The sequence below is a fragment of the Pelodiscus sinensis genome, chromosome 3 (genome assembly GCF_049634645.1).
Source record: "Pelodiscus sinensis isolate JC-2024 chromosome 3, ASM4963464v1, whole genome shotgun sequence".
NCBI classification, from domain to species: Eukaryota; Metazoa; Chordata; order Testudines; family Trionychidae; genus Pelodiscus; species Pelodiscus sinensis.
This window is the reverse complement of record NC_134713.1, coordinates 105,662,035-105,677,774: the sequence shown is the minus strand read 5'-3', so window position 1 is coordinate 105,677,774 and position 15,740 is coordinate 105,662,035. Positions and strand designations below refer to the sequence as shown.

The window sequence follows — 15,740 nt, the reverse complement described above, 5'->3', positions numbered from 1 at the left end:
CTTAATGCTAATTCCCATGGAGCTATTAACATGCTTCATATTAATCTGAATTGGCTCTAGCAAAATATTGAAATGCTATGCTTAAGTTGAAGCACATAGAGCAGATCCATTAAATATTTGCGTAAGTGGCTTGCAGAGTCCTCCTCACCTTGCAGGACTGAGCCCTAAGAAGTGGAGCTGCACTGATGGGGTGTGATTAGCAAAGAACCAAGCCTGACTCCCAGATCCTGGGAAAAGTTATCAGGGATGACAGAAAAATCAAGACCACCCTTCATGCCATTTTTAGAGTAAATTGTCACACTGAACACCCAATTTCAATCTTACCTATTATTTGTAAGGAGTCTTTTTATATTAGGGTACAGCTTAGTCAAGGGGCACACTGAAAGGTAACTAGACTGGTTGTTGCATCTTGATTAGGCCAGACCCAGGCAGAATAATATAAACCAGAGGCTGTATGCAAAGATTTTGCATACTTTTGTCAAAACTGCACTGCACAACTAACAAGGGCAAAAATCAATCTGAAGAAAGTGAAGGAACCGATACTGATTTAGTTTTCATGGATGGGAGATGCAAGATCATTCACAAGTGACGCTTAGCTCTTTGATCAGAATAGTGAAATCCCTCCAAATCAGGTAAGAACCCAAAGTGACAGCATCTACTGAACAGTTCCTTTCTGAGTGACAAGGACCCCTTAATATCTTTAAAGACAGATCAGAATTTTCTAATGTCAGAGCAGGTGCAAAAACTCATGTTTGAAAGCTCTCATTCAACCCAAAAAGAAATAAAAACAATTTCAGCTAAATGGCACCTAGAGCCAATTAATTACTACCTAAAGGCAGGCTTCATTCAGAGAACTCAGTTTCATTCATATTTAAAGTGCACTACTTTTCAGCGATGGATGATTCCTTTCAATACAACTTGCATTCAGAGTTTTATCTGGAAGATACTAAGAGTTGACTTCTGAATAATACCCAGTGATTGCTTTGTATCTGAAGTCTAATACATGTCCACATGCCTGCTTCACTCCAGGATAGCATGTCTCCAAAACTTCACACATGCAAAGAAATAACTTGTTAATCAAGAGGGAAATTTATTTCTTACATGCTCATTGGCTCCTCTTTCAGACGGCTTACAAAACATGGCATCATTTTAGAAAGCTGCAACATTTCAGGAGAAGGGTAGGAAACGTCCCCCCCAAAACACATCTTATTTAATGTTACCTCATAAGAGCTAATTCATTTAACACTCTCTGAACACATCTTAAAACATGAATGAGAGAAGCCTGTTAGGAAATGTTATGCCTTTCTTTGTTGTGCCCATACCTCCGAAGCTAGGCTTTCAGCCAGGAGTGGGGAAAGGAATATGTCATTTAGTTTATCTGTACATTTATAGCTCCAATTGTAATTCATTTTACTGTTTAAGCTTGCTCTGAAGTTTACATAGCAAAGCCCATGCAACTTCTTTTGGTTCTGAAGTATTGTCTAGCCAGATATTTATTTTTGCTAGTACAGCAAACTTGTGAATCTTTCCTTTACAGAAAAATGGCACACAATTATTGCATAAATTAGTCCTTGTAGCGCCATTAAAGGGTATTTATTAACTGCATTTTGTTAGCAGTTCAGAAGAATATACCAGCAAGCATGACTGTGTGCAAAACAAGGCCCTTTGAGAATGGAGGAAGAAAGGAAAAAGAATGGAAAGGAAAACAGAAGAGAAAGAACAAAAGTTTCAAATGTATGTACCAGCAAACCCTTTACTCAATAGTAGCCTTGATTCTGGTAGTTGTTCTCCATGGGTAGACCCTAGTGCTCATGCAGAATGACGTTCAGGAGATGGACCCAGTTGCTAACAAAAATAAAATCTAACAGAGGTAGCCATTAGTCTGAACTTGGTAAAACAAAAAAAGCAATCATGTAGCACTTTAAAGACTAACAAAATGGTTTATTAGGTGATGAGCTTTCGTGGGGGCAGACCCATGATCTGAAGAAGTGGGTCTGCCCCACGAAGTCTCATCACCTAATAAACCATCTTGTTAGTCTTTAAAGTGCTACATGACTTGTTTTTTTTTGTTTTAAAAATAAAATCAGCTCTTGGGGGAGTTTTGTCCATGACGAAAACAATACAACACAAGATTATTTGATGTATTAATTAATACAATAGCACTAAGCTTCAAAATGATAGCCCACTTCTCTGAAAAAGGTAGCATCAGAATCAGTGCTTGGATGGCAGACAATTGGTTAGATTGTGTTACATGGGTGTAAATGAGGAGGCATAGTACTTCATAGGAGTTCTTCCTGATTTACACCATTGTGTCAATCTAGCCCAACATTTGTAAGTATTTGCAAAGATATTTAAAGTTCAAACTGAGTACAGTCAATAATTTTTAAACAGACCTTTCTTAGGATCAATATTATTAGCATTAATTCAGTCTCATGAGGCCATGTTGTTATTAAGCAGCCTGACACTTTTGGTGATCTTTTTCAGAACTATCTATTGGCAGCATCATGTCTGCAGTGTTGGGCTACATATGTTCAGAAAGATTTATATAGCTGGAAAAATTGCATTGAACAATACAGGTAGTCTTCAGGTGTTGCCCTCTCTTCTATTGTAAGGCAGAATATGGAAGCTTTATGAGGCTGCAAAATGAAGACTATAGGACTACTTTCCACAGGTCAGTTTCCCTTTCTCATTGTGGTACCTCAATGCCCAGACTCAGTGGCATTAAAACATCAATGAATCTTATGAGCCTGTATCATTTTCCTCAGAAAGGAGGACTCAGACAGCAGGATTTACCAGGGAGAATGTCACAGGGCTGATGTGCAATGGTATCTGGAGGAAATGTGGAAGGGTGTAAAGGGGAACTACCTGAGCAAATTTTCCACCCTTGTTAATCTTTATTTTGAGGAGAATCACTCCACAGAGCCAACTACTCTACAGGATGAACTACAGATGAGCCATCTTCCTTAATTCAGATTTCATTACGGCTTTGTTTTCTGTGGTTTCATTTCCTTGGGTTTTTACAGTTGTACTGACACAACAAAGATATGATGGTTGGCACAACAGGCAGTCATGGCTTCATCTCTCTTGTCAATTGCAATATAAACTGGTATAAACACAGAGTTAGATGTGTGATCTGGCTACCTGCTTTGTCATTTCTTCTGTTTAGATAGAGAAGGATGGTTATGGTGCTAACCTGGGATTTAAGAGATCTGAATTAGCTCCACCAATTTTTCCTGTGGGACTACGGGCAAGCCATTTAATGTTTCTGTGCTCAAATACCCCTTTTATAGACAGGCGACACAGTATTTCTCCACCTCACAGAGGTGCTGTAAAAATAAATGCATTAAAACTTGTGACCTGCCACATAAGTACCCCAAACAGCTAATTCTGCACCTGCTGTAAAGCATGTAGCAAACAACAGATTAATGTAATAGATTCTGAAAATTTGGAATTGCTGCTAGGAGGATTGATATTTGCCAGCAATGGGGCCTCTGTACTTGTCATTAGAAAAAAATAGCCACCTCACATACCTGAGAACCTACTTAGTTCTCAGAATGCATTTCCCCTCTCTGTGAAAAAGCAGATGATGATTGTTTGGTTGTTCGTTATATATTTGTACTATGCTGCTGCTTATCCTCACTTTAACAGAAGAGAGCCAACAGAAGAATGTATTTTGGAAACAAGATGCATATAAACAATTATATTGTGTGGACTTTGCAAATAACATGGGACAAACCAGCCTTGGCAGAACCCTTTTTACCACAAGAAGAATGAATCCAGTACAAATGTTACTCCCAGGACAGTTTCTCAAAGAAAGCACTGGTATGTAAAAATGCAGCAAGAAAAAGTTGAACAGCAATACAATGCATTAGTGATCTTAATTCTGGAAAGCTTCCACAAAGATATTAGTTGAAACTTAAAAGGAAGCATTCCAAAAGCAGGCAGCCAATGACAATTGCTTTACGAACATTTTATTAAACTAACAAAAACATACAGGCAGCAATTTAATCCTAATGCTGAAGCCTTCATTAGGAGATGGAAATCAAATAGAGGTAGTGTATGTAATTTAATATTAATTTATCTTTCTTTAGCACAATATACAGATTTCAGTCACATTTGAAATACGGTCATCAAAAGTACCAACCGCTGCAAGGGAATAAGAACAGAGGTCAAGCTGCTCTGGTCAAGTGACAACACTGTAGTGCAGGAGGCTCCAGTTCAAGGAGACAATTCTGGTCTCTTGCTCTCTGAGGCCTGTAGAGTTTAGTGCATCATGGAGTTGATGAACTTGGGTTCCTAGCATATGGTACTTTCTCTTCCCTACATGAGTATCTTCAACTGGCACATTAATAGAGGCGGCACTGACTCAGGGGACGACCTTCTACCCACATTCACAGCTAGAAGAAGGGAGCTACCTAAAAGGGGTCACAATGGTTTTTTTCCAAGCACTTCTTGGTTTCCCATTTGCATTGGCCACTGGTGATAAAGCCTGGGCAGACAGAGGCAGAGGCAGAACTCAGATGTCTGGAGTGACATCACCAAATTCAACTGGCCAAAAGCAATTTAAGAGATAACAATTGTACACATTTTTGTACCACAAATAATCCTAATTCATTTGACCGTTTGCTTTCTTCTAAACACTGGAGTGTAGCCTCTACTGAGATCTGGCTTGCCATTTAGACACTACTTCCCTGCATCACAAGCCAGGATAATGGGGAGTCTAAATAGTAGATTCTTGCTCTCCCAACACACCAACATTTGGATACAGTTGGTTTGCTGAGGTTCATGCAAATGCTTTAACATCTCAATAAGAGGAAGTCCCTTTGAGGGCAGGAGGATGCAACGTGCATCTCAAGCAAACACACAACACCACTGCCCCACACTCTTTTCCAAAGATGGTTGTTTTTGTTTGTTTGGTTAAGGCTGTGAACAAGTCCTCCAAAGCCTCAATGAGAAGTGAAGGGAATTCCCCATTGTCAGTACTCCCTTAGCAACAGTTATAATTATAAGTACCAGTCTCAAGAGTACAACAGCAGATGGAGCAGGAGCAGTGCTTTTTTTTGTTTAAAAAAAAAAAAAAAGGTGAGGGTACTCCAGGGGAAAAGTTGTTGAACTCTGACTGGCGGTGCCGGTACTGCATACTGGGCAGTACCATCACAAAAAAAGCACTGAGCAGGAGGAAGATGGGAGACAGAGGAAGGAAAGCAGGAGGAAGATAGAGAATACAATCTCCAAATCATCTGCTTTTCTTTTGTAATCCTAGGTCCTCTGCTAGTGTATAAAAAAGCAGCAACACCACCACCAACAAAAAGCAGTAGCTCAGGAAAAGGGAGAGTGAGAGTGCGAGGATGAGGGACTGAGAAAGCCAAGTATGAAGAGTCTCCACTTTTAGCTGGAGCCTGGAATCAGAAAGGATGCAAAAGTCACCTGCATAAACAGGCAGGGCAAGTTACAGATTCTTTTTGCATTCATTACCATTCTCCAAGTTTTCACTGCTTTCATAGCAGCCAGAATCCCGGGGAGAGCATCCACTCAGGCCCTGACCTTCTATAAGAAGTTTCTCCTGAGATCCCGACTGGTCGCTGTTACCTGGAGGAGGTAAGAGTGCACAATGAAAGAGAAGGCCATTACACAGGGAATCTGGTGCAGGTTCTTGCATTAACAACTTCATTTCCTCCCCAAATGTTTACTAGCACCCACTGCATCAGGAGGGGATAAAACTATGTGTAAAGTAATTACAACGGGGAATAATGCTGTTAAAAGACAAGATATGGTATAATACCCTCATTTTAGAGTGTGAGAACAGTGATGTGAATAATAGAAAGTATAGCAGGGACTTGTTTACTGGAATAGCATAGAAAGCCTTTGATCAAATAACCAACCTATACAGCAGAGCAGGGGTGGGCATAAGATGGAGGTGATTCTCCAGAGTTAGCTCCTGGTAGGCTGCTACAGCTTTATTTACGTGTGCCTCCACAGGTACAAGCACTTGCAGCTCCTACCAAGCTGACTATCCCCAGCACTTCCAGCGGGGGAAATCAGGCTGGATTCCAGGATTTGGCCAAACTATTTTATACAGGTATCTAAAAGGGTGTTACAAGGAGGAGGGAGAAAAATTGTTCTCTTTGGCTCTGAGGATAGGACAAGAAGCAATGGGCTTAAACTGCAGGTTGGGCATTAAGAAAAACTTCCTGTCAGGGTGGTAAAACACTGGAACAAGTTGCCTAGGGAGGCTGTGGAATCTCCATCTCTGGAGATATTTAAGAGCAGGTTAGATAGACATCTATCAGGGATGATCTAGATGGTACTGGGTCCTGCCATGAGGGCAGGGGACTGGACTCAATAACCGCTCGAGGTCCCTTCCAGTTCTAGTGTTCTATGATTAAACTGAGGACTGGAGAAATAAAACCACCAATTGCCTGATGCACAGCTACTGTTTTTGCTGTCCTTTCTTCAACAAAAGCCAGAAACTGCTAGTCTGATGCCTATTCTCAGAGCATAAAAAAATGTAATTATGGAGCAGACAGAGGAGCTGCTGCTCACATAGGTTCCAGCTGTCTCCTTCCCATTCCACTTTTTGTACACACCCTCACCCACACATAGAGGAATTCATTCTCTCTCCAATTCTCCTCCAAAGAATGCCTTACATTTTTAAACCAACATGGCAGGTTACTATAAAACCTATTACTGTAAAAAAAAAAAAAGTTCACATACTATATTAATCTTGCAAACAATAAGGAAAAGACAAAAATGCCCCAAACCAGAGAAGAAAAAAGCCTAAAGTTTGTAATTTTGAATTTATTCCTGGGAAAAGACAGAAAACTTAGGATGGCCTGCAGAGAATACTTGCAAGTGGTACAAGGAGAGGTCAGAGAATAGAGAAATGGCACTGAATGTGAACGCATAAACCTACAGCACAAATCTCTTAGCAACAGTACTGGACCCAATGGCTGTGTTAGCAATACTTGATTTCCAGATGAATGAGCCCAATATTGCTCCTTTGAATAGTCAGGGTTCTAGTCAGTTTAGCTGATGTATTTTTTCCTCTTCAAAGTTACACCCACAATCACACGACAGCAGATTTTACAGCAGAATAAATAACTGTGGTAGAGCGAAATGCAAATGTAAAACCTTCTGCAATTCCCTAGTAGCTCAGCTATTTAACAGACACCACAGAAATGCCTAGACTAGATTAGAAAACATCAACAGAATCCCTCAAGTAGTTTCCTAGAAGTGGTCAAAGGCGGCACTGGTAAAATGCCAGAACCCACTTACTATCATATTCCTGTAAAAGCTCCACTGCTGTGAGGAGAACAGCTCTGTGCTCAGGGTCTCGGATATTCAGCTCATCCAAATCTTCCTCTTCCAGCAGCTTGAAAGTGTCCAGATCTTCATAACCATTGAATAGAAAAGTGGGCATGTGCTCCTATGGGGGGGGGGGGGGGGGGAGGGGGGAGAAACAGGAAACTACTAAGTTGTACAATAAGACAAAAGATCCACCACCTGAAAAGAAAGGAAAGTCCAACCAATCCATGCCTATCTAGTTTCTTCTTCTGCTTTATCTTCCTAATAGATTATTACTACTTGTAATATACAAAAGACCTTCCATAGCTTCATGCATTCATTGGAGTGAAATGGATGCCCAGGCATAAGCCTTGAAAGGGAATTACATATACCCCCTCCCCCTTTTTTACAGCTTTAAATTCAGGCTTTCATAAGAATTAAAAGTTCATTTTTTAAAAGAGTGTTTTAAACAAAGCATTCCAATAATAGGATACATCGCTGAAGCTATAAGCATCTGTGTTTAATTTTATTCCCACTACTCTGCAGAGCCCTTAACTATGAATTAACAGAACAACCTATTTTGGCAATGTAAGAAAAAATAGGAAGAATTTTTCACTATTGTTAGAAACAAACAGTAATTTAGCAAATGCAAACAACCATATAATAAAGAAATTACAGGACTGCAGAGTATATAAATACCATCCTAACGACTGGCACAATGACCTTCTTAAACCTTCAATGCCACACCTGCTGTTGGCTTTAGAATCCAATCTCCTAAAACAGCATGCTACCGTAGATGCACAGCATGTTACAGCTCTTCAGTAACAGAGTAATAGGTGGAAAAACATACAGGCACAGCCATCATCTCCAAACTGTCTGACCTGGAACTTTCTGGAACCAGGACTATCAACTTCCTTTTAAAAATAATCATTACCTAATGTCCTTGGATACATTTTTTTTTCATTGCTGTATGCAATCTCACTGCCAGGTTGTGTAATGAATTAAGATCCTCACATGTATGTAACTGAACCCTTCGGTAGTCCATTACATTGATTGGATGTTTCTTGTAACTATACATCAGCTAATTCCTCGGTAAATTGAGAGACAATTCTAAATCTATTACATACTTGGTGAAAATTACAATGGGTGCAGAATTCAGACTTTACTTTGTAGCCCTTAAAAACTTAATTCAATAGCACACACCTCCCTCCCATAACAAAACTATCAAGAGATAGAATGGGAACTAACCTTTAAATTGATACGATCAAGAAGATCCTCGACAGACTTGGGCTGAGGCGGTCTTCCTTTCCGTCGTCTCCTTGTGGGCCGCTTTGGCTTCTCTTCCTCCTCATTTAATACGTCCACATAGATAAATTTGAATGTGCCCACCTTGTTGTTCAACAGGCCCATCCAAGTGCCCATTGGAGGTTTACTGATTATATCTATGATATCACCTTTCTGAGGGCCCAATGAGAGAGAATGAGACAGTTAAGTGCATAATTCCTATCAATATTCAGGCAAACCCATCATTCTCACTCTGTTTTTCTCTCTCACAGAATCTGAAGACCTCCAAGGGACTTGCAAACATGATTAAATAAGTCTTCATTGCATGCTTGCGAGGTGTGTACTATTATATCCATTTTACAAATGAGGAAGGAGGCAATCCAAGACTAAGGCTATGTTTAAACTTAAAAAACCCACAAGAGCACAGCTGCAGCTGTAGCATTTCATGTAGACACTCATTTCCATTTGCTGTAAGTGCATCCACTTCCTTGAGATGCAGGTGCTCAGTCAATGGAAGAATTTTTCCATTGACCTAGTATTGTCTACACTAGGGATATGTCTACGCTTGCACCCTAGTTCGAACTAGGGATGCAAATACAGGCATTTGAAATAGTCAATGAAGTGGGAATTTAAATATCCCGTGCTTCATTAGCATGATCTCGCCGGCGTGCTAGTTCGAATCACAGCTGATTTGAACCAGGAAGTGCGTGCCGGGATGCGTTAGTTCGAAGGGGCTCTGATTCGAACTAGCGTGCCGGCGAGATCATGCTAATGAAGTGCGGGATATTTAATTTCCCGCTTCATTGACTATTTCAAATGCCTGCATTTGCATCCCTAGTTTGAACTAGGGTGCAAGTGTAGACATACCCTAGGAGTCCAGAGGTTAGGTCATTATAGCTATTACTCTCAGGGGGTGTGCATTTTGGTCTCCCCTGTAAAAACTGTACAGAATAGGGTAAAAGCACACAAGACCATATTTCACAGGAGGACATCAGATGTCAAGATCCATGATACGTTTTTCAGGGCTGTGAATTTGGTAGAACCCTACCTACCTGTATTTTATCACCCAAAAAACTCTTAAGAGCACACTGCAGCACTAGGAGGCAGGCAGGCAACGGGAATGAAAGGAGCACAAACTCAGCTAAATAAGGGACTAAATACTGCTAGCCTTCCTTAGGCTAAGCTCATTCAGACTCTTTTCTTCCAAGAAGAAAACCGGTACCTTAAGTTTCAGGGAGTCAGTATCATAAGGGCTGGGTGTAAAATCAGTGTGGACCCTGGCTCGTCCACAGAAAGGTCCCCGATAGGGAGGCTCTTCATCATCACCATCTTCAGACTTCACACTCTCACGATTGCTGGCTGAGGAATCTGTTGTGCTCACTGTCTGACCACCTGTGTGGGGGAACCAAGATAACAACTTGCAAAAAGTATGCTTGTGAGAAGGGCTCATTAACACCAATCCATCTCTTGCACCGTTAGAGATGAGATGCAGACACAAATGCTACTTAAACTTTATTTTATTTACTTTGGAAATCCCTGCCCTGAAGCAGCAGCAGCAACAAAAAAAAAAAAAAAAAAAAAAAAAAAGATGCAATTATAATTGAACTTACTCATTGAGCTCTGACCACTTAAGGAGCTCCTCAGGCTTTCTACTGAACCACCAGCTTTCAGTTTGGGTTTATCCAGTGAATCAGTCTCTGGCTGGGGTGACTGCGGAGAACCTGGCATTACATCAGAGCTGGAGTCCTGAAAGAGATTTGAACCCATGGCAGATTCCCATGCAAGATGGCAGGGAATGATTGCATGCAGCTGAGTGAAAACCTGGTACATATTCTACTACCTTTACCAGTGAGGACACAAGTTGTTATGACCTATGGGTTGCATTATGGTAAGGTGTAGGGGACCCAACTGAAGTCAGGCTCCCATTGTGCTAGGCACTGTATTATAAACTCATAATAGGAAACAGTCCCTGCCCTAGGCAACATACAGTCTAAACAGACAAGACAACAAATCGGTGAAATACATGGGGAAACAGAAATTAAGTAACTTGCCCAAAGTCACACAAAGTCTGTGGCAGAGCTGGGAATAGAAACTCCTGAATCATAGTCCAGTGCCTGTATCACAAAACCACCTTTCCTCCCCAAGCTCATTCATTTGTTATCTCTCATATTACAGATTAGGGAACCATTCTGTATAGCAGGAGTTTTCAAAGTTGGGTAGCAAGCCCACTTGAGTAAGCCGCTGGTGGGCCAGGAGATGCTTTGTTATCTAAGTGTCCATAGGCACGGAGACTCGCAGCTCCCATTGGCTGCGGTTCACTGTTTCCAACCAATGGGAGGTGCAGGAAGCAGTGTAGCCCGGCCTGCCAGTGACTTACCCAGGTGGGCCCATGACCCAACTTTAAAACTCCCTGCTGTATAGTATTTTTAAAATCCCAAGCTAAACATTTTATTTTATGCATTTTTATGTTTAAAACCCCAGCAGAGAATGTTTATCCTTCACATGCAATTCTGTTTAGAGATTAAAAATTAAGACACTAAGTATTTTAGGTGATAACGTTTGCCAAACAGTTAAAAGCATAATGCAACTTTCCAATTAAGTAAGTACATAATATAAGCAAAAATAAGTAGCACTGTGTAAATCAAGCAATTGACAAGGTGGGTGAGGTAATGCTGAGTTCTGAAGAAGACTTCTATGGAGTTTGATAGTTTCTCTCTTTTACCAGTTCATTAAACCACATCAACACCAAATGTCAGTGACGCCTCACCCACCTTGTCTTGCTAATATTCTGGGATCAACATAGATACAACAACACTGCAAACAGATGCAGAAATGGAAATTGTAAACATCTTACAACTTATTACTGCCATTTTTGTTAGTGTGCATGAAGAGAAAAATCAATTAATGAGAAAATGGAACACAGGCAGAAAGAAAATATAAACAAAAGCAAGGATGTTAAGACATTTATAAGGGGGAATTTTTGTTTTCATTCATTCATGCATTACAGAAAAGTCAAAAGCATCTTATCCATATTGTAATTGTGACAGCTTATCAAAAGACTTTCCATTTCTGATAGCTATTTGCTGTTAGAGCAGCATTTGTATGTTTTTGAACACATGCTGGCAGCACAGAGAAACTTAGTTTGAGAAATGATGCCACAAAGATAGATGGTACAGTATTCAAAACTGTTTGCAGCGTTTAAAAAATAAACGAAAACCAACACTGCTGATACACAAGAATAGTTGGCATTTTCACAGATGTGTGGTCATGAAATGATCTAAATGAAACCTATTATTTCTAATGCTGCAGAATCATCAGAAAATATCTCCCCAGTATATGACTATACAGGTCAAGTGAAACTCCAGAAAAAGCAGAAGCAGCTCATGATACTGTCTACATGTTTTGTTAGTCTCTAAGGGTACGTCTAGACTACAGGGTTTTGTCGACAGAAGTTTTGTCGACAGATTCTGTCCACAAAACTTCTGTCGACAAAGCGCATCTAGACTACATCAAGCCATAGACAAAACTATTTGCTTTGTTGACAGAGAGCGTCCAGACTGCAGGGCGCTCTGTTGACAGTAGAAAGTACCCGGAACTGCTTTGCCAGGTCTCAGGGGCAGCATGTACTTCCTTGTACTGCTGCCTGCACTTTGCAGAGACGCATGCTAAAAGGGGCATCCCCCCCGACTAGCCATTGCTCTGCTGCTGCAGCTGCCTAGAGGGATAGCAAAGGTTCTGCAGTGCCTGTTCGGAGTGCCCTGCTTCCTGGCACAGCACAGCAGTGTGGATTTTTTTTTTGAAGGTTTTTCCTAACCTTTGTTTACCATGGAGCGAGAGCTTCCCCTGGCCAGGCGCTGGCCCCACTCCACGGTGCTTCAAATGCTGCTGCAACTGCATGAGACTATCATGCTGTTAATGCCTGGTCCGGAACCTGAGCCCAGACTGGAGCCCCTCCTTCAGGATGCAGCAGCACGGTTCCTGCCTCCGAACTTTTTCCCGGACAGGCGATGTTGGAGGATGGAAACAAGTACGGACTGGTGGGACCGGCTCGTAATGGAGCAGTGGGATGATCAGGCTTGGCTCCAAAACTTCAGGATGCAGAAGTCCACCTTCCTGGAGCTTTGCAACTGGCTTGCCCCCACCCTGCAATGACAGGACACCCACCTGCGCCCTGCCATCCCGCTGGAGAAGACGGTAGCTATTGCCCTCTGGAAGCGGGCCACTCCTGATAGCTACTGGTCAGTGGGACAGCAGTTTGGTGTGGGGAGACCTACTGTAGGTGCTGTGTTGATGGAGGTAAGTCCCTTGGAGGCGGGGGGAGGGCAGTCCATAAGGGGACTGTAACCGAAAAAGGGTGTGTGGGGGGCAATGGAGGGGAGGTGGTAGAGGGCTCCTGTGTCTTACACCATGAAACTACTGGGAGCAATCACTGGGGGGGGGGGGGGGGGGCAGATGGTCGCCAAAGGACTTGGGCAACCCCTCTGACTTCATAGTCTGTGTCTGTTTGTATGTGTCTATTTTTTCAGGTGGTGAGGGCCATCAACTCACAGCTGCTGAATCGGATTGTCCGCCTCAGAGACCTAGACACGATCATGGCTGGTTTTGCAGGGCTGGGATTCCCAAACTGCGGAGGAGCGCTCGATGGAACGCACATTCCCATCCATGCACCACCCCATCAAGCCGCCCGGTATATCAACAGAAAAGGGTACTTTTTCATTATGCTGCAGGCCCTGGTTGACCACCGTGGACTATTTACGGACCTGTGTGTGGGGTGGTCGGGCCGGGCACATGATGCTCAGATCTTCCGCAATTCACACCTGTACGAAAGGCTGCAGACAGGAACCTTCTTCCCCCAGCAAACCTCTGCTATCGGGGACGTAGAGATGCCGCGTACCCCCTCATGCTCTGGCTTAGGAAGCCACACACAGGGCATCTGACCCCAAGCAAGGAAGTGTTTAATGTGCACCTGACGTGCCCGTTTACAGGTGGAATGCGCATTTGGCCGGTTGAAGGGAAGGTTTAGGTGTCTGCTAACTCGCCTTGACATGGGGGAACACAATATCCCAGAGGTGGTGGCAGCATGTTGCATCCTCCACAACCTGGTGGAGAGCAAAGGGGAGGCCTTCCTCCCAGAAAGGGGGCCAATGGCTGAAGGAGAGGGCAGGTGGTTTGCGCAGCCTCGGACAGCTGCCGTTCACCAAGCCCATCGGGGGGGAGGCTCTGCATCAGGGAGGCTCTGCATGAGCGCTTCTCAGCTGGATCCCTATGACTCAGCAAGGTATCCCCAATGGGGTCTGTGGGCCTTCCCCCCCCATTCCAAAACCTCCCCTCCCACAATCCATCCCTGCATCAGCCTCTGAACAGTTAAGGTGCACACACCATGTTAAACTTGAAAAATATGTTTATCAAGGAGTAACGTTAGAATTTAGATCTGTTATACAAAATAGAATTGTTCAACCACTGTGAAAAATAAACTTTTTTTTAAACTATTAACCTGTGTTTATAACTGTGGTAGGAGGGGGGATTTCAACCTGGAGGGAGGGAGTGGGGGAGGGCAGACAACTTAAGGGTAATGGCAGCCTCGCCTGGGCCGCAAGGCTTTGCCACCCCTTGTCCGTGGACCCTGCTGTCCTCGGCCTCGAGTTGGGGCTGACAATGACTCTGCTCTAGCGGGGGGGTGAGGGGTAGGGCTGGAGGGGTGGCAGGGGCTGAGGGAGAAGAAGAGGGGCCAGAGGGGGTTGAGGGGGGCTGGAGCTGGATGGGCAGGAGGAGTCCCCAGGGGGAGAGGACCTGGCACAGCCAGGGACTCCTGGACGGTGGCACACATTGTGCTCCACTCTGGGAGGAAGTCCTGCAGCAGGCGAGTATGCCACCGAGCCTCCTCCCTCACTCTTTCAGCCATGGTCTCTTGCATTTTGGCCATGGTCCCCTCAATTTTCTCCATGGCCTCCACATGCCTCCTCAGGAGGTTGTTGTAGGTCCTCCAATGCCTGCGGGTGCTGTGGGACCGGGTGGGTGGTGGCACAGGAGTTGCTCAGCGGACAGCAGCAGCAGGTCCAGCTGTGGAGAAGAAGAGGGAGAACCGATCAGTGTTAGCAATTCACACACAAGTCCATACAACAAGGGATGGGAATGTTGTTACTGGTAGGCCACGTCTGGCCTTGCCAGCCGCCTAGGCTGCACAGGGGACCCGTTGTGGCTAGGACAATGTCCACCTCCACCCCCTAGATCCTCCCGCCCTCCACTGTGGTCGTCCAGGCCAGATCAGTGTGCAGCCACAGTAGGACAGGGGCCTGCTGCACCTTGAGTCTCCCATGCCCCCCCACCCACATACCCACCACCTGCTCGCCTGCTTGTACATGCACAGAGAGATGCAACCTGTCCAGGAGGGAGGACCAAGATGTGAACACTGCTCTGCATCCTCTCTGCTCCCACCTCCCCTGTGCTGTGTCTGTGACCCTGCCTGCGCTCACCTGATGTTCCTTCTCCAGTGTCGGAGGGTGCCTGCGAGGCTTCCTCTGTCTCTGGGACAGGCTGCAGACTCAGGGTCAGGGTGTCCTCCATCTGCTCCTCCTCCTCCTCCACATCTTCCCTGGGGACCTCTTGCCGGCTTTGCTGCACTGGTGCGTGCAACCCTGTCTGCATGAGCACTGGTGCAGACATAGGTTCCTGGCCTCCCAGGATGTGGTCCAGTTCTTGATAGTAGGTGCAGTGCACTGGGGCTGCACCTGAAGCCAAGCTCTGCTCTCGGGCCTTCATGTATCCCTGGCGAAGTTCCTTCACTTTGGCCCGTACTGTTGCAGTGTCCTTGGGTGGTGCCCTTTATCGGCCAGCCCCTGAGCCATGCGGCCATAGATGCTGGCATTCCTGCGCCGGGTGTGCAGGGCCTGGACTGCTTCCTCCTCCCTCCACAGTTCAAGCAGGGTCAGGACCTCTGTCCCTGACCAGGCTGGGGCTCTCTTTTTGTTGCCTGTGGGCACCAGGGCTGGCTCCCTCAAAGGTTCTTGGGGGCCTTGTGGTGCTGGAGCTGCACACATGGCCACGTGCAGGTGACGCTGGGAGAGCTAGGTGCTGACAGGCTCTGTCTGTGGCCAGCTTCCTGTCACAATGCCTGCCAGGGATGTCTGTGCCTTTAAAAAATGGCTACAGACAGGACCAAGAAGAGGTTTTTC

The 15,740-nt window shown here is 44.3% G+C and overlaps 1 protein-coding gene across 11 annotated transcripts in view; it reads right to left on the bottom strand.

Moving 5' to 3' along the window:
• Positions 1-15,740, bottom strand: part of SASH1 (SAM and SH3 domain containing 1) — an 843,335-nt gene that overhangs the window by 21,693 nt on the left and 805,902 nt on the right. For all 11 annotated transcript variants that reach the window (XM_075924386.1, XM_075924390.1, XM_075924391.1 and 8 more), the window contains 5 exons: positions 10,179-10,314; positions 9,791-9,960; positions 8,533-8,742; positions 7,276-7,426; positions 5,476-5,589 (listed from right to left, as the gene is read on the bottom strand). In XM_075924386.1, the coding sequence (XP_075780501.1) occupies positions 5,476-5,589; positions 7,276-7,426; positions 8,533-8,742; positions 9,791-9,960; positions 10,179-10,314 (781 nt within the window). The remainder of the gene's footprint in view (positions 1-5,475; positions 5,590-7,275; positions 7,427-8,532; positions 8,743-9,790; positions 9,961-10,178; positions 10,315-15,740) is intronic.